The sequence below is a fragment of the Amblyomma maculatum genome, chromosome 2 (assembly GCF_055883805.1).
Source record: "Amblyomma maculatum isolate TAMU_Amacu chromosome 2, ASM5588380v1, whole genome shotgun sequence".
Taxonomy (NCBI): domain Eukaryota; kingdom Metazoa; phylum Arthropoda; class Arachnida; order Ixodida; family Ixodidae; genus Amblyomma; species Amblyomma maculatum.
Window position 1 is genome coordinate 208,796,088 of NC_139345.1, and position 19,548 is coordinate 208,815,635.

Genomic DNA, 19,548 nt, shown 5'->3' on the forward strand with positions numbered 1-19,548 from the left:
ATGCTAACAAGGCGTCCTTCTCTCCCATCAGCGAACGTCACGACAAACGGATGAGCGATAAGGTATCAGCTACTGAATCTGCGCATACATGCTTAGGTAAAGGGGCGAGATGACATCATGTGACTCGACTAAAATTAGCGCTGCACCTTCATTTGCCGGTTTTTTATCGCCATCCGCCTGTCGTGATGTAGGCTGCTGCGGTGCGCAGGTCTGGCCAAGATCGCGGTGGCGACGGGCGAGCTCGAGCTCGCTCGAACCATCGCCAACATTTCTGCCTGCCGCTTCAACGAGACCATCGGGTCATGGCCGCAGCTGATTTCATTCGCTCAAACCACGGCTGAGAGCACCACAATCGCGGCGCACAAATGCGCTAGTCACGTGGTATTATTTGTATTTCGCGGGCTTTCTTCTGAGCCCGGAAAAAAAGATACACGTGCGACTTTCATTATCGCAATTAATGGAATGGGGGTTTCTGAAGGTGCTCTACAACTTTCCAATTCACATTTTTGGTCTAAAGTCGATATTTAATAAATTAGAAAAATTAACATAATTAGCTAATTAAGTAATTGCAAAACAAAAAATTGTCTGTAGTGCGCAAACAGGCTGGCAGTTGTATGCAATTGGTTTCACTGACCTACCTCAAATATATTATTTTGTAACCCTTGGTTCAAGTTAGCTGGGACACCCGGTATATATATATATATATATATATATATATATATATATATATATATATATATATATATATATATATATATATATATTTGTACGTGTGTGACGCATGGAAAGTTCCGCAACTGTTAGTATTGAACAGCTCTGAGCAAGTATATCTCAAAAGAAAAGTCTACCGCGCCGCCTTCGCCTCATTCGCCATTGACACCAGCTGCAACAGGCTAGAAGGTGGACCACAAGTTAAGCTCGTTCGGAAATTCCGCAGTACAAGAAGGCAGGCTGTTGCAGGCAGAAGCGCTGTTTCCGTCTACTCGCTTGTCCTTCGTCCGTTGCGCTGTGTGTTTGAGAAATGTTGCAGCTCAACTCTCCGTTTTATTGCTGTTGCGGAGCTGCTGCTTCTCAAACCTGGTCAAAATGCTCCCTGCTGCCTAGTGTCCCCATATAGCGCTGCAGAGACGGAATAAGCAGCCAATGCTTAAACTCGAATGACAATATACTTACTCCACAAAGTTGTCCATGGCAGCTCCTTCGGGCTGGCAGGAGATGTACACCAAGCGCTTGATGTGGCTGTAGCTTCGCAACGCTCGGACACCACGAGCACCTGTCCCAGGAAAACCTCCTTTATTCCAAAGAAATTGCGAATAGCTGACAGATGAAAAGCTACGATTACTCGCTTGAAGGAGTCTGTGAGCCTGTTCAGAACTTTAAAATGGCTTCAAGTGCTGAAGACGTGCCTCCGAAAAAGAGTGAATGTTACAATTTCTACTGCTGGCATAAAAGCTGCTCCGCCAGCAATGTCTCTCATTTTGTTAGGTCAGTATGTTTCAGGGAATATTCCATTGTGAAGTAATTTTAAACCAGGCACTAAATATTCACAAACATTTCAACTGCCACGTAGTCGTGAATGCAGTACATGATTCGGGAAGACGCTGAAATGCTTCTTAACGGGGCTGAATTGCACATAAATGGTCGTAAAAACATAGAAAAATGGCTGCCGCTCGCTGCTGCGCATAGTTTAAAGCCGATAAGATAATTCCCAGATAAGCAGAGAAATGAAATTAAAACAATCTAGGTCAATGTTTAAGCAGCCGCGCGTGCCTGTAAGCATAAAAGATAAATCTCGGCGCAATTCGGGCCAGTAACAAACCTGGGCCTGGGCTTCACTGAGCACTAACAGAACACGAATCCCGCTGAAAGAAGGTACGATGCGACGTTGTAAAACGAAAAATGAAAAAGGTGAGCAAGAATAGCGACTTAAAGTAAAAATAAAGAATGTATTTTTTTCGAATAACATTTAGTTCGATGTTAGCGCCTGAGTGTCTTTTCTTTGCGGTTTCCTGCACACTGAGTGTTCACTCTGGAATATCAACTAGCCCGCGCCCACTGTTACGTTTCTCCACCGAGAAGTGGGACAGCTGACGCGGCCACCGCACAGCAACAGGCAGAACCGCGAGCGGATCGGCCATTTCGACGCCGTTCATCGGCCGCGCAACGATTCCTCCCGCCGACAAGTCTCAACGTGATCCTGCCACGCGCCAAATGTGTGTGCGTGCGTGTGTGTGTGCAAACGCCGGCCAAGCCTGGAGCTCGTGAGAGAGGGCGCCGTCCTCGCCCGTCTGCAGGAGGTGGAGGAGATGAGGTCGGACCATCTGCGATTGAGTCATTCGTCGTGAACCAACATGTTTGGCTCTCCCTTTCCTGTGAGGGTTTACCCTTTCCCTGTGAACGGGAAAACCTATAAAAAGCAGCGGCTGACTCCGCTGGGACAGAGACTACTTTGACGCGCCGTTGGCACGACGCTAGACACTAGCTGTGTGAGAGTGTCTGTAATCTCTCCGGGTCAGCTTCACTGCCCGTTTCTTCCTGATGTTACAGTAAAGGTTGTTTCGTTAAAAGACTCCTCGTCTTTGCTGGCACCTTTGATGCCGTCCGCCGTCCACGGAGCCGCCAGGCCAACGCTACCGAGGGGCCGCGCGCCGCACGTAACAACTGGTGGCAGCGGTACGCAACCCAAGGCGCTCGCGACCTCAAACGTAACAATTGGTGAACAGCGGTGGGATGACGACGACCAAACCGTAACCGTTGTTGGAGGGACGAGCCAGGCGATACCGTCGTCCAACAACTGGTGAACAGCGGAGAGACGAGGACGACCAAGCAGTGACCGTGGTCGGTGAAACGAGACAGGCCTGACCGAGGTGCAACATCTGGTGGGAAGAGCGGAGATGTCACAGGCGTGACCCGTGAATCAAAGCAGCTCAGCGGAAAGGCGGGAGCAGTGCAACGAGCCCTGTGTAATGACTGGTTGCCTGCAGCGGAACGACTGCGTTGGATTCTTGGCTGCGAGGTTTGGTGAGTGCGGGACTTTCTTCTACTGAGTTTTGCCAGGCTTTTGTTAAGTAGAGAACAGAGCTGGTAATTGTGTTGTCGTTGTTGCTGGGTTAAGTGCAGCAAGGCAATAGTGGGCAGTAGAGAAGGCAGCATTCGGAACAGCCATGGATTTGGATTTGAAGTCGTTGCGCAAACCGAAATTGCTGGAGCTTGCGGAGAAGTTGGGTCTGGATTTGTCAGACAAACTCAGAAAACCAGAAGTGTTAAAGGCTATTCTTACGTTGGAAGCTGAAGATGACGAGCTTTTGGAATGCCTTGAGATCATTGACGAACGTCAAGAGGAACGTGAACGAAGAGAACGTCACGAGAAAGAGGAACGTGAACGTAGTGAACGTCATGAGAAAGAGAAACGTGAACGTCATGAGAAAGAGGAACGTGAACGTCACGGGAAAGAGATTCGTGAACGTAGAGAACGTCACGAGAAAGAGATGCGTGAACGCAGGGTACGTTTCGAGAAAGAGGACGCCCGCGTAAGGAAACTGATGCAGCTGGAGATATCAGCACATAGAATGAGCGTGGAAAAGATTAAAGCTTTCAATGCCATTCAGTGTAACGGTTCAATACCGCGAGACGGTACGCCACCGTTCCTCATCGCCGAGGATATGGCAAAGTATTTGGCAGACTTCGAGAATGTCTGCAGAAGTAAACGTTTCGAGCGAGATAGTTGGGCGCAGATGTTGGTAGCTCTTCTCTCTGCTGAAGCGTCGGAAGAAATGAAGCGATTGGTTGGCGACCGCTTGAAAAATTACGATGATCTAAAAGAGTCATTGCTGATACGATATCAGATAACGCCTCATAATCTTCGAAAAAGGTATGGGAGCGAGAAATATTGTGACGAGTCGTACTTTGATTTGGCGTATCAGTTGAAAGCCGCTGTAAGCGAATGGCTAGACAGTGCGGAAGTTTCGGAGCAAATCGAACTTGCACCGGAGTGTGAGAAACAGCTTGGGGAAGCGGCCGAGCAATGTGACCGCAGTAGCGAGCCGACCGAGCCTCTAACAGAAGAGCATCGTGTTACCTTGGTCGAGCCACTAGCTGAGACTGTTAGCACAAGCTTAATCGGCGAGAAGTCCGAAGTGACGCCGTTAAGCGAGGTGAACTGCATGCTAACCCAAGTAGCTGTAGGAGATACAGTTCCATCAAATGAGTGTGGGGAACTGATAATAGCTGAACCGCCTCTCGAGTTAAATGCAGAAGCTGGTCTAGAGCGTGGCGGAGATGGAAATCAGCTAGGAAATGAGAAAATTTCGGTTTCCGAAATCAGCTGTGTCGTAGAGCAGGGCACGCAGAAAAACGAAGTGCCGATCAGGGAAACTGCGCAGCCCGCGAGTTGTGATCAGCCAGGGCAGACCGACGAGGAGTGCGCGTCCGCTGTAGAGAGCGAGACTTGCGAAGGCGACAGCGAGCGACCAGAGCAGAGTCAGAATCGTTCGTGCCCTGATACCACGCTAGGTTGTATTCGCGAAAGCAACCCCAGTGCGAACGCGGACGTAGCACATATTACCCTCACGCTATCCGAAGCGCCCCAGCTGTCGAATGAGCTTGATCGTGCGCCGGTTAGCGCTGAGCAATGCGGCTCATCGGAGGACCCGTGTAATGTGAGTGGCGAGCCGTCAGAGGAAATGCCTAGCGGCTGGCATGAGCGGTTGTTCGGATTTGAATGAAAGTGAGTCAAGCGATGCAACCGCGGCGCTGCCAGAGGAAATGCCTAGCTTGAGGGCTGGCGTGATCAGTTGTTGTTGTTCGGACATGTCTGGAGGTGAGTCATGCGTTGCTGGCCACGATGCATACGCGGCACCACACTTCGACCACTCAGACAACACCGGTGTCCTACTAGCTCCGGTTACCGCTAGAACGTTAACCACTAGCTTGTCAGAGATTGCTCAGAAAGAAAGCAGAAGGCGAGTGTTCCAGTGCTGCCGACGAAAAACGCGGAAGGGCAGGCGCGAGAAAGAATGCTGCCATCGTAAGGAGACCAAACGCATACGGTTGCGAAAAGAAAGCAGAAAGCTAGTATTCCAGTGCTGCCGACGAAAAACGCGGAAAGGCAGGCGCGAGAAAGAATGCTGCCATCGTAAGGAGACCAAACGCATACGGTTGCGAAAAGAAAGCAGAAAGCTAGTATTCCAGTGCTGCCGACGAAAAACGCGGAAAGGCAGGCGCGAGAAAGAATGCTGCCATCGTAAGGAGACCAAACGCATACGGTTGCGAAAAGAAAGCAGAAAGCTAGTATTCCAGTGCTGCCGACGAAACACGCGGAAAGGCAGGCGCGAGAAAGAATGCTGCCATCGTAAGGAGACCAAACGCATACGGTTGCGAAAAGAAAGCAGAAAGCTAGTATTCCAGTGCTGCCGACGAAAAACGCGGAAAGGCAGGCGCGAGAAAGAATGCTGCCATCGTAAGGAGACCAAACGCATACGGTTGCGAAAAGAAAGCAGAAAGCTAGTATTCCAGTGCTGCCGACGAAAAACGCGGAAAGGCAGGCGCGAGAAAGAATGCTGCCATCGTAAGGAGAGCAAACGCATACGGTTGCGAAAAGAAAGCAGAAAGCTAGTATTCCAGTGCTGCCGACGAAACACGCGGAAAGGCAGGCGCGAGAAAGAATGCTGCCATCGTAAGGAGACCAAACGCATACGGTTGCGAAAAGAAAGCAGAAAGCTAGTATTCCAGTGCTGCCGACGAAAAACGCGGAAAGGCAGGCGCGAGAAAGAATGCTGCCATCGTAAGGAGACCAAACGCATACGGTTGCGAAAAGAAAGCAGAAAGCTAGTATTCCAGTGCTGCCGACGAAACACGCGGAAAGGCAGGCGCGAGAAAGAATGCTGCCATCGTAAGGAGACCAAACGCATACGGTTGCGAAAAGAAAGCAGAAAGCTAGTATTCCAGTGCTGCCGACGAAAAACGCGGAAAGGCAGGCGCGAGAAAGAATGCTGCCATCGTAAGGAGACCAAACGCATACGGTTGCGAAAAGAAAGCAGAAAGCTAGTATTCCAGTGCTGCCGACGAAAAACGCGGAAAGGCAGGCGCGAGAAAGAATGCTGCCATCGTAAGGAGACCAAACGCATACGGTTGCGAAAAGAAAGCAGAAAGCTAGTATTCCAGTGCTGCCGACGAAACACGCGGAAAGGCAGGCGCGAGAAAGAATGCTGCCATCGTAAGGAGACCAAACGCATACGGTTGCGAAAAGAAAGCAGAAAGCTAGTATTCCAGTGCTGCCGACGAAAAACGCGGAAAGGCAGGCGCGAGAAAGAATGCTGCCATCGTAAGGAGAGCAAACTCAAACTATTGCAAAAAGAAAGCAGAAAGCATGTGTTCCAGTGCTGCCGCAGAAAAAAGCGGAAAGGCAGGCGCGAGAAAGAATGGAACAAGTTGAAGCTATCGCGAAAGCGACTATCCAGAAGTCACAGATGCGCCCGTGCCGAGAGATCGCGTGACTGGTGCGCCAAGCGTAAAGAGAGGGATAGAATGTTTAGAAAAGCGAGTGACTCGTGCTCGTACATTTCTTTGCACAGAAACAGGAAGTTACGGTTCCGTGAAACGGACAGCCGAAGCTTTAGTGAAAAGGGTGATCTCAACGGTAACGCCGATGGCTTAAGTCGGAGCCCATGACGTGAGAAGAAGCCTCAGTTTTCACTTGTTGGCGTTTTTCTTCCTGAAATAGGATTTTGAACATATTGTATTGCATTATTTTTGTTTGAAGGGATGGTTTTGAAAATGAGATTTTCAAATTTGTGGACGCGTTCCAAGTGCTGCTAAGCTGCCCTTTAATGTAGATGGGGGCATAAGAGGGAAATAGTCTGGCAAAACTTAGTGAAGTTTGTGCCGTGCTTGCTGGCTGACCGGTTGAGTTTTTGGCGTGGTTGTGACGTTGTGGGTTGCCAGAAATCTCTCCTGAAGACAAGTTGCAGAGTGCCTTGGAAACCCGGACTTGCCAAGGAATTCTTCAGGCTGACTGGCTCAAGAGAAACAGAGTCGGATGAACCCGGCTAGCAGCAACATCTCGATCCCTCCGGACAGCGGATGCAGTCCCCTGCCCTTCGGGATCTCCCTTCTCCGGCGGGGCAGTCTGTTACGTTTCTCCACCGAGAAGTGGGACAGCTGACGCGGCCACCGCACAGCAACAGGCAGAACCGCGAGCGGATCGGCCATTTCGACGCCGTTCATCGGCCGCGCAACGCTTCCTCCCGCCGACAAGTCTCTCAACGTGAAAAAAGTACTATTATTGTGCAAAAAGTATCTTAAGACTACCGGTTATATAAACCGTTTTCGTCAGACAAGACGAAATCGGCCAATTGTCAATCCATGCCGAGACCAGGAAACCTCATTTGAACCTTCCGCGCTTTCCGCCGTCTGGTCCCCATGGCAACCAAAGGAGGCGAACTCGCTAAGCCTAACGGCTCGGTAAATCCGGAAGCAATCTGAAAATATAGTGCGTTTTATCGCTAAAATTTGGTTGTGCGGGCATCATGAGACATAGCATAAGCTTCGTTGGCCTTTCGTTTTCCATGAACGCGTGACACCATGGAGCGGTGACGACAAATGTGTGCCGAGGCGAGCGGCCGCCGCTTGGCCGAGCGCCGCCATGTTGCCGTAACCCAAGCGACCCAACGGCGGCTTGGGGCGAACGCTATTTTGGAAAAATAGGGGCCGCCCCAAGCGTTAACCCAAGACCCCAAGCGCGCCTTACGTTCTGCGCATGCGCATTTCGACGCCCCAAGCTCCTTGGGGGCCCCAAAGCTTGGGGCCCCCTATTCTAAAACTCTCTAATAGGGGGACCCAAGGCTTGGGGCCCCCAAGGAAATAGCGTGCGGCGGCGCAAAGTGCTAGCCGAGCGGCGAGTTTTAGAATAGGGGTTTTCCCGACGCAGCGGAGACGGGCTTGCGTTCGTCGATTGCAGCGCCACAACGGTAAACCAAGAAAAAGCATTTAAATATATAAGAGCCAACAACGCTATTTTGTTAATCAAAAAGTGCTACTATTGCACAAAAATATATTAAAACTACCAGTTATACAAACTGTTTTTGTCATACAAGACGAAATCGGCCAATTGTCAATCCAGGCCGAGGCCGGGAAAACTCATTTGAACCATAGAGTTTCTTACTCTTACCTAGAGGGAAAGCTGTGCTGCCGTCTATGGGAGTTTACATGGAGTTTCCAGACGGCCAGTTCAGCCACCATGGGCGCTCAAAGCATCATGGGCCGGAGAGCTACCGAGTGCAGAACCACAACTTTTGGCCAAAACTAATCCAAAGATAAACGTTGTTCGACCATAAATAATGTCCTAAGATTAAATATTGTGACTATAAATTACAAAAAGAGAGAGAAACAGAATGCCAGTGTGAGATTTATCCAATATAAGCGATGACTCTTTCTCCTATTGGCTTAGTTTTGAGCAGCACAAATACCAATATTTCGCACTTAATAGGCAAACTTTGGAATGAAAAAAACGTTATGAAATTATTTATGGCTGTACAATCACTTAAGAAAGTTTTTAGTGGAATTTCGGGAAACAGAAACCATTTATTGACGACGTCTGCTTTAGCGCCTTCGCTACTATGGCTTTCGCGGTCTATGTATGCACCTTCAGATGATGATGATGACAAAAAAGAAATATCGCAGTAACGCCACTCCACGTACCCGAGAAAACCCGACTGTCCCGCAACAAGTAGCACACCGGCCCATGATTCTTAGCGCGCCCATGGTGGCTGAAGTGCAGCGCCCTCAGCTTTCCCTCTAGGTAGTGTAAGGAACTCTATGATTTGAACCTTCCGCGCTTTCCGCCGTCTGGTCCCCATGGCAACCGAACGAGGCGAACTCGCTAGGCCTAGCAGCTCGGTAAATCCGGAAGCAATCAGAAAATATAGGGCGTTTTATTGCTAAAATTTGGTGGTGCGGGCATCATGAGACATAGCATAAGCTTCGTTGGCCTTTCGTTTGCCATGAACGCGTGACACCATGGAGCGGTGACGACGAATGTGTGCCGAGGCGAGCGGCCGCCGCTTGGCCGGTCGCCGCCATGTTGCCGTAACCCAAGCGACCCAACGGCGGCTTGGGGCGAACGCTATTTCCGAAAAATAGGGGCCGCCCCTAGCGTTAACCCAAGACCCCAAGCGCGCCTTACGTTCTGCGCATGCGCATTTCGACGCCCCAAGCTCCTTGGGGGCCCCAAAGCTTGGGGCCCCCTATTCTAAAACTCTGCTGGCAGCGGTACGCTACCCAGGCACTCGCGATCCCCACACGTAACACCACACTTTGCGCTTCAATAAACCAAATTTTAAGAGGTCTAATAAGGAAATTATTATTACATCAGTGTCACGAAATCGGCGCACATATTCATGAAGTCGGTACGGCGCGAGGCCCGCACGGCGTCGCGTGGAAGGCATAGAGAGTAAAGCCCCTCAATAAACTAAAAGTAGCGCCAACATGTGAAGTTTGCCGCCCGCCTCCTCTCCTGCGCTCTCCTTCGTCGTTCGACCCTCTCATTGGCCGAGCGCCGCCACGTGCGCGCGCTTTTTTTTTTGCTGGGCGTGCAGCTTCCTCCTTTCCAGCGGGGCGGGCGGCGCGCGCGCGGCACATATCGCCGTGTGTTTTGCTGCCACGCGGACTGCTACTAAATCGTTCCCGCTGGCTATTTAATTTTTTTTTCAAGCCTATTGCGCTCTTTGGCCGGCGGCTGATAGAAGCACGGTGGTGAAGGCGAGTTCAACCAACGCAGACATCGCGTACAAATGGTGTCACGCACTGACAGTTGAAAACGGAACCGTTTCAGCGCAAAATATAAAAAAAACTGCTACCACGCTTCTCAAGTTTCACGGTAGCTTACAATTCAGTCCAACCTGCGAAGAAACCACACAGACTGCAGCTTCCGCAGCCTAGTTAATTTTTTTTCAAGCATGTTGCGCACTTTTGTCAACGGATGACGGACTCAAGGAGGTGAAGGCGAGTTAAATCGACGCCAAAATCGTGTACGTATGGTGACACACCATGGCAGCTGAACACGGCACCGTCTCAACGCCAAATATAAAAAAAATTAACTGCTACCTCCCTCCCCAAGTTTACCGGTAGCTCACAAGACAATCAAAGCTGCGAAGACTCCACACAGACTGCAGCTTCCGCCGCCTATAGTTAATTTGATCTACAGCTGAAGTTGAAAATACATGGAAGACAGCTGCTGCCACACTTCTCAATCCAGTCAACGCTGCGAAGAAACCATACACAGACTGTTCCAAAATTGTTCCTGTCCGCCGCCTAGTTACAAATTTTATAAAGCATGCCGCTGAGTGGCCAAATGTGACGAACTACGGACACACGGAGATGACGGCGAGTTGAACCAACGCCGAAATCGCGTATATGTGGTGTATGACACTCACAGCTGAAACTATTCTGGCGGAAAATCCCTGTCAACATTCGGTAATTATGTTTCAGCAGTGAGTAATATTTTAACCTGAAACAATTGCGACAAAATGCAAGGCTCTGGTGAGACCCGGCGCACGGCCGCCTCGATCGGCGCGCGCGGCGCTGATCGAGACGGCTGTTATCGGCTGTGAAGGGCGACTGCTGCGGAGAGCGCCCGCTAGTCGCGCACCCCGTAGGTGGAGCCACGGTCGAAATGCGAGAGGAGGAGCGGCGCCGCCGGAGGAGGAGAGAGGAGATGGCGCTACTTTTAGTTTATTGAGGGGCTATAATAGAGAGAAAAGCCCCCTTCCCCGCGCGGGAGAGCGCGTAGCTTTGTACGCGTTGCCGTGACCCTCTTTCCCATTGCCCGGGGAGGACGGTGGTTCATCGGACTGGAATCAGCCAGAAATTTCCAGCATGTTCTATGGGACCTGGCCAATGGCGACGCGCGGCTCGACGGGAGGAAGAGAGAGCGCTATAACCAGCGAAGCTAAGTGTGTGTGCGCGCTAGCTTTGACGCGTGCTAACAAACAGACGCGGCGCGCCCTATTTAAAGAGACCGCGCCGTTTGATGAGTCAGTCAGTTCGTCCGTGTTTTGCGACGTGTTCGCCTGTGCTTCGGCTGGACTCCCGGGGATCACCCGCTGCTGGCAAGCCCACGGACTTTCAAGGGAGCGGCGCTCGTCTCGTATGGCGGCCACATCGTGACTTGAGGCGTCGGACTGCAACAGTGCCCGGTGAACAATTTGGTGTTTGTTTATGTCTCTCTCGTGTTTGATCTGTTGTAAAGCCTGTGTTATTGAATCATTCTGTAGTTGCATGCTTAGCGTTTGTTATTCTGTGAACCTCTCGTCTGTTGTATTTCAAGTGACCTTGTGTATTCCTTTGTATCGTCTCTTGCTGTGCATAAATTGTGTTTTGTTTGTTACTTCTGACTCCGATATTTTCTCTGGTTTGAACCGGCGACCGCTGGGCACCAAACGACCACCCCCTTCTGTCACTACAAGGTAGTTGAATTCCGGCTGAGCTTGCCACGCAAGTCGAGGGCATCTCCTTTGCGACCGGAACAGCTACCCCCACTCACTCTAAGGGTGTCCGGGAGTGTGCGCACCGTTAAGGGCGCATCGTTAATAATACCTCATATTTATTAACGGGTGACAATCAGTCACACCTTATATTGTGGCAACGTGGATCCAAGAGACCAAAGGAAATGAGGAGACATCTTAAGCTCCGCTTTTAAGGGCATGACGCAGCGGCGTTAATAGGCAGAACAGGGTCGGTGTGGGACTTTACCTAGTGAAACCCTTCACCCTGTCAGCGCGGTATTCTCCGGCCCTCTATTTACCTAGCTATATCCCCCTAAACGATGGGGTCACCCTATTCTAAAATTCATCATCGTCATCAGCCTGACTATACCCACTGCAGGGCGAAGGCCTCTCCCATATTTCTCTAATTAACCCGGTTCTGTGCTAGCTGCATCCACTTGACCCCTGCGAACTTCCCTCATCCGCCCACCTAACTTTCTGCCGCCCCCTGCTACGCTTTCCTTCCCTTGGAATACAGTTTGTTACCCTAAGCGACCATCGGTTATCCTCTCTTCGCACTACGTGTCCTGTCCATGCCCATTTCTTCTTAATTTACACTAGAATGTCAGTAACTTGAGTTTTTTCTCTGATACACTGCACGCTTCCATTCTCTTAATGTTACCCCTACCATTTTTCGTTCCATTGCCCTCTGAGTTGTCCTCAATTTAAGTAGAACCCTCTTGGTTAGCCTCCACGTTTCAGCCCCATAGGTAAGTACAGGTAAGATGCAACTGTTGTATACTTTCCTCTTGAGCGATTCTGCGGCTACTACCTGTCCTAAGTAGACATATTCGCCTACTACTTCCAGTGCTTCGCTACCTAACGTAAACTGCTGTTCCTTCCCGAGGCTGTTGAACATTACCTTAGTCTTCTGCATATTGATTTTTAAGCCTACCTTTCTACTTTTCCTGTCTAGGTCATCAATCATTATTTGCAGTTCATCCCCCGAGGTACTTAGCAAGGCAATGTCAATTCTAAAGATAGCGAAGTTTAAAATAGGGGGCCCTATCGGTTAGGGCGAACAGCAGGAAAAAGCTGTGGCTTTCATTCTGGACATGCGCACTCGCCTAATCGCTACATCACTTCAACAACTGTCGCAGGCTAGTCCCACATAATGACATCGTTAGCCGCTCTTCCCTGCGGCCAGCGTGCAGTGCATGTTATCAGAAACACCTCCGGGAGCCGTGCAACAGGAAAATGCAAAAAAGACCATTGACGGAATCCCGCAAGGTGGACTAGACTTGTAATAAAGGAGCAATTACATCCACCCAAGCGCAGCCACAAAGGAAAGCTATACAGCTTCTCAGAAACTTTGTAGTTAAAGAAAAATTCGTCTGGGAATCGAACCCAGGACCATCGCCTTTCTGGGACAGTCGCTCTAGCAACTGAGCTAACCAGGACTGTCAGCAGAGCAGATGGTAGGGCGACAACAAATTGATCTATAATTCGAAGTGGGAATGGTGTTGGTCAAATATTTAGGGGAGTCAGTGCGTTCATAAAGGTCCCCTGTGTCCCCCAAAGTGCATAGCTCCAGCCAGTGGCGATAGCAAAGAGCACTTACTGAGTCCCGCACGGCCTGGGTTCACCACGGCGCAGAGGTCCTCGGCAAAGAGCTCGTTGCGAATCTCCGGAAGCAGCAGCTCAGCACGGCCCACCTTGTATCGCGCGTTGTCAATGCCTGCATCGAAAAGAGCGCTTCTCGAATGAGCAAAGAGATTCGAAGAAACTCTGCCGTAGAGATTCTAAGCAACTATGCGGATTTCGGAGTCGCCGAAAGCACACGGTGGCCACGCTGTCACTTCTCCTAGCATGAGAGCCCTACTAGGCGCTTCATCACTGATCGCAAAGTAAAAGGAAAAATATCTTTAACAAACTGCTACATCCATTTCTGTGTCCTGATGGAAGCAAATATACGCAAACGTTTTAAAAACATTTCCCAGTACATCTATCATTTCCGCCAAGAAAAGTCGAGTACACCCTAGAACAGATTCCGGAAATATGATACATTTCAAATGCATTTTTAAAACACTACAATACGTGCGCGTGGTATCTACCCCTGGTAGCGGAGGGAAGCGCGACTCATACATAGTACAAATGGAAACAAAACATTACGAACAATTTTTCTCTTTTGACCATCAAGTCATCATGCACGTAGACAGCCATTCGTTCACGGCTAATCGGTGTTTGCTTTGAATAATACTGCAACAAAGTGCGCAACGTTATTTCGGAGCTATATGTTTAAACAGCACGATAGGTGCGTGTTGGGAAGCTGCGGACATACCGTTAAAAGGCGCCGTTTCTCCTAGTTGCACAAGCTCCTCCTGGAGTCCAACGCACTGTCACGTGAGCTGAGCTGCCTAAATACACGATCAATGAAACTAGACACCCCAGAATGCCTATATGAAAACGAGTTCTCAAATGGCACATAACATACCAACGAAAACAAACTGTGTATCCTTGCATACAACGGCCTATATACCCCAGCCACTTTCGGCATGAGTGACCGAGCCTCCTATGTTGATAAATGCAGCAGGGTTTTGACCGGTCAGTGTCCTAACAAGTTTCGAAGCGAAAATTGGCTAAACGCCTTAAGGTGGCGGTTCCACGGTCGCCATCTCATCTTGAGAGTTGTTCAGATTCTGCCACCAGGCTACGCCACTAATCCATGACTGAGTCATAACAGTCATAACGAATAAGCAAATTCCGAACAGCTGGCGGCAGAGTAAAAGAATTTGATTTATAAAAGGAAAGGAGAAAGGATGCACATAAAATCCTACAGGCCGTTTACCACAACATCTGTTATGTACAGGTTGGCCATGCAGGCAGTGAAATTAAAGGTGCAAGCATGGGTAGGAAGTAACAAGATATTCAAAGAACTTCAGAATGGCTTTAGAAATGGTAGACGCTTAGGTAATAGCCAGTTCGTGCTTACCCAATCCATCAAAATATCTAGACTGGAAAATAGACCTTTGTATTTGGCCTTCCTGGACATAAACGGGGCGTACGACAACGTAAACAGGGAACTCCTGTGGAACATATTAAAAGAAGAAGGTATCGGTTATGAGATAATAGAGTTCCTACAGGAAATATACCGGGATAACAAAGTATAAATTACGTGGGAAGGGATAAGAAGTACGGAAGCTGTCAAGATATGCAAAGGATTAAGACAAGGTTGTCCTCTATCATCGCTGCTGTTCATGCTTTTTATAATAAACCTGTAACAGAGGATACAAGAAAGTAACCTAAGTTTTAACCTGTCATATAGATTAGGTGGAAAGGCGGTAGAGCAGCGCCTCCCCGGTTTGATGTATGCAGACGATATTGTGCTGCTAGCTGAGGGTGTGGAAGAATTGCAAACTCTAGTTAAGTGTTGCGGAGACGAAGGGGACACTCTAGGCTTCAGTTTTAGCGCAGTTCAGTCGGGTCTGATGATTTTCAACAGCTCAACTGATTATGGTGGTGGTCCCACTCCAGCGGTGAAGAGACGACATTTTTGGTGATATTCATACATCTACTGTACCTCACTCGTTTAGTTTATAAATGTGGTTTCTATATTTTTGTAAAGCTTATTTTCTCTGCTTTCGAATGGTGCAATTGGTTTATAAATAGCTGCAAAAATGTTTAAGCTGTACAAGAAAACGCAAAGGTAAAAAGCGACTTTTCAGCTATACTTGTCTCAGGAAATGCAGAATTGTGCAAAACCTTTTGCACCTAGACAAAAAACGTTCGAGATTTTTTGAGATAAGATGTTAATGAACAAAGTTAAGTATTTTTATTACTGTGTATCTTAGTTTTTTAGCCACGCGCCTTTGAAAAGTGTATAAAACAGGTAATTATATATGCAATAACTTTCAAGATATGCATTCTACTGCGGAGATGTTTTGCACAGTTGGAGGTTTTGCAGGGTTTATTTTCCTAAAAATATTATGTGTCTGATTCATTTAGTGTAAAAGTTATTTGTGATCAAAGTTAGCGTTTTTTGTAAAATGGCTAAAAGAAAATGCTAAACTGTTCAAGTAACAAGCTTTTAGCGGTGCTGAGGTTTCGCGTGGAAAAAATTTTCACATCACTGTCAGAGGATAAGCATCGGTTTTGCTCTACGACTCTCGAGGAATGTGCACGGTCAGGGTGATTTCAGGTGATTTTTTTCGTGGTTCGCTTGAAGCGCGCGATCTTCATGAAGTATTTTAAGCACGATTGAAATGCTCAATGGCTTGTTTTTTTTTTCTGAAGTTTCGGGCTTTCGTTCCTTTATTGTACTGGTAACAATTATCAACTACAAAGTGTACAAACAAACAAATAGTGGAATAGCAGAGCCACGTACGATAAATGTAGTAGGTAGTGCCATCTATGAAATGTACGTGCAATTAGAATGTCGCAGTTCAGAAAAGTCACGAGGGTGGCGCTACAAACATCCTGAATCTGAATCGAGGGGTATTTACGAGAGGGTATGAATCTACAACGTTTTCACTCTGCCCTTTCCATCGAGCGAGAAACATAAACACTGGCTAGTCAGGTCGAGTGGTCGATTCGAATTCCGCTGCAGGGGTGGTTTGACTAGGCTCGACGCCGCTGCAGAAAGCATGTAAACGGGGTCGACTTGTGTCGGGGCACAATGGAACGTCTTGCGACGGATTTGTCACACAGGGGGGAATGTGAACAATGGCTGGGATATTGTTTGGGTCTCTCCCTCGGTGACGAATTGTGTCTCGCGACATCCGCGAATGAACCTTTTTCCAATAGCGCACCCTTCTTGCGGGCGTCAGGCAAAGTACTATTGACGGGATGCGTTGCCAAGAATTTGTGCAATCTTCCAAACAGTAGTTGAGTGTAGGGCTGATCTTTACTAGCCCGTGCGGAGACGCTTGAGTCATCTGTGAACATGCCCCCTCCCCTACAAGCAGTTCGTCGCGTTGATGAAGGGAGGGACGTCCTTTTGATTCTGGAGCTCCGATGGGGGTAACTATTGGATTATAACAGCTGTCGACCACCTTACACGCTACGCTGAGACAGCACCTGTACCGACTGGTTCCGCTGAAGAAGCAAATTTCTTTTCGCGATCAATTGTATTGCGTCATGGCGCTCCTCGGGTGCTCCTGAGTGACCGCGGTACAGCCTTCTTATCGAAAGTCGTTGCCGAAGTTCACGCGTCATCCACCCTTCATAAGACAACCTCAAGCTACCATCCCCAGACTAACGGCCTGACTGAGCGATTTCATCGCACCTTGTCAGACATGATATCCATGTACACCACACCAGATCATCGAAATTGGGACACTATTCTACCATTCGTCACATTCGCCTATAACAACACAGCAGTACAGCGGACTACCGGTTATTCTCCATTTTTCCTCGTTTATGGCCGTCCTCCCACTACAATTCTCGACACTTCCTTCTTCTCTACGCCACTGCTCCACATCAGTACCTACACATTTTTAATCTCGTGTGGCCAGATGCCGTCATCTTGCCCGCCTCAACACGGCAGCGTGCCAGGAAGACCGCAAGACTCGCTATGATTCTACACATCGAGTGGTCTCTTTTCGTCCTAGCGACGAAGTACTGCTTTATACACCATTGCGCACCCCTGGCCTTAGTGACAAATTCCACCACCGCTACGTAGGTCCCTATGAGGTCATAAGCCAAACTTCCCCAGTGAACTACAAAGTGACGTCTGTTGATCCCTCAGCTGATCGACGCCACCGTGGAACTGAAATTGTTCATGTGTCTCGCTTGAAACCGTTCGTGCGCCGCGATGCATCGCTTAGATAGGAGCGGCCAGGCTGGCCGCTTCCGACCCCCCGGGCAGATTGTGTAGCCTTCCGTGGATGTTCTTTAATTTGTACATGCCATGATCTTCCTCTTTCATTTGTACATACCATCATCATCGTCCCGTGGCGTCGGCTCCGGCACGCGCCTGGGTTTTGTCATCGGATTAAAACGCTAGACAAGGCATCGCTGGCCTTGCCGTCACGACCTTGCCGTCTCAACCTAGCCTTCTTTCACAATATATATATATATATATATATATATATATATATATATATATATATATATGAAGGAAAGAAGCCAACAGTCGGCGAGGCCAAGGAAAGCGTAGGGGATGTTACTTTATGTCCTTTTTTTAGTGTTTACTTGGATAATCAAAGAAATTAGTCATGTATTCTTGTTTTGGGGGAAGATAATTAAACACAAAGTAGCAGAAAAAACAACGTGCCGATGGTGGGAACCGAACCCACGACCTCCGAATATCGCGTCCGGTGCTCTTCCAACTGAGCTACATCGGATATAATCCACATATAATTATTTTGCAAGAAACTTGGCTAACAGCTGAAAAGCATTTCTATTTACAAAATTATAATTCATTCAGACAAGATCGCCAATCAAAAGGAGGAGGTTTAATTATATTTGTCTGTACAAAATTCTGTCACAGGGCTAGGATTTCTTTCCAGTTATCTTCTATAGATTGTGAGTTATTGGCCCTAGACTTTGAAATTCCAGGGCACTGTCCGTTTTCATTAGTGAATGCTTATTTCCCTAGCGGTGTACAAGATACAAAACCTCTAGATCTGCTATTAGTTAATTGTCGAAACTCAGTTCTTCTGGCTGGTGATTTTAATTCGCATCATGTGTCATGGGGCTACAAGACAGATAGTTGTGGCAAGCGTCTTTGGGATTGGGTAACAAATAATAACTTTTCCTGTAGAAATTCCTGTTCGGCCACTTTTATAAGAAAACACAGTCAATCTGTGTTAGATTTAACTTTTACCTCTCCCAGTCTCTTCGTTAATAATTGGTCAACACTTGATTGTGGCACCTCTAGTGACCACATACCGATTGCGTTTGAGGTTAATCACGCTGTAACTCCAGCGACTTCTCAGTTGAGGTCATTTATAAACTATAATAACTTTCAGTCAACGTTACGCTCTAATCTTGAATCATTGACTAACACGGATAAAGAACAAAAATCAAAACGCTTATGCTCGGTGATTGAGGATTGCCGTAAGAAGTCTGAGATCTTGGTACGGAGCTCAAAGGTGAATACTTCAGCTGTTTGGTGGAATGCTGATTGTTCCCGAGATTACAGACGTAGAAAGGCGGCATGGAAAAAGCTTCTCCACAACCAGTGCCCGAAAAACTGGCAGGATTACAAGTTCATTGCAGCTACATTTAAACGTACAGTTGCAAAAGCGAAGGACGAGTATGATGCAAAGCATTTTGATTTCCTCTCTAAATCAGGCAATCGAACTGCACTTTTTGGTTTTTTACGCTCGCGGAAAAAGATTCCGCAAGCACAAAATCTACATTCCTTTATTTTGACTCCCCATGAAGCAATAGACACAATTGAAAAAATTGCCAAAGGACTGGAGAAACGTTTCTCGTCTACACTACCTTCGGGCTCAATATCTGTAATGCCAATGGAACCTGTTAATTATGATCCTCAAATTTCCGTTTCTGAGCTTACTCCAATAGTTATGAGATTACCAGCCGCTGCTCCCGGTCCTGATAAAGTAACTTCAAAAATGTTAAAAATTCTTTTTGACGAGTCACCTCAGACGTTATTAGAGCTAGTAAATTATTCCATTAAACATGCTTGGATACACCCAGAATGGAAACTTGCCAAAATAATTCCTTTACTTAAGAATAAAGGCGGTGCCTTGTCTATTGATAATATAAGACATAATATTAACATCAAACATTGTAAAATTAATTGAAAGAGTCATACTTATACGTGTTTCGGAATTCATGAATAAAGAAAATATCCTCAGTCCTTGCCAAATTGGTTTCCGTCAAAAGTGTTCCATCTGGAATGCGCATGCTGATCTCGAGAGTTGAGTTCTTCTAGCGCGGCGCAAAAAAATGCACGCTGCCTTGATAACGCTAGATATAGCCAAGGCCTATGATAGCGTTGAGCATAGCATTCTATTGCAAAAATTAAAATCTCTTCAGTTTCCACATTATTTAGTAGCCTGGATATCCGAATTCCTCCAAAACCGAGAGTTTTACTGTG

At 47.9% G+C, this 19,548-nt stretch overlaps 1 protein-coding gene across 1 annotated transcript in view; it reads right to left on the minus strand.

Annotated features, from left to right (window-relative positions):
• LOC146201195 (tRNA (uracil-5-)-methyltransferase homolog B-like) overlaps positions 1 to 19,548 on the minus strand; it is a 152,068-nt gene that overhangs the window by 22,975 nt on the left and 109,545 nt on the right. The window contains exons 12-13 of the mRNA XM_084595675.1: positions 13,102 to 13,218; positions 1,174 to 1,273 (exon numbers count right to left, since the gene is read on the minus strand). Of these exons, the coding sequence (XP_084451801.1) occupies positions 1,174 to 1,273; positions 13,102 to 13,218 (217 nt within the window). The remainder of the gene's footprint in view (positions 1 to 1,173; positions 1,274 to 13,101; positions 13,219 to 19,548) is intronic.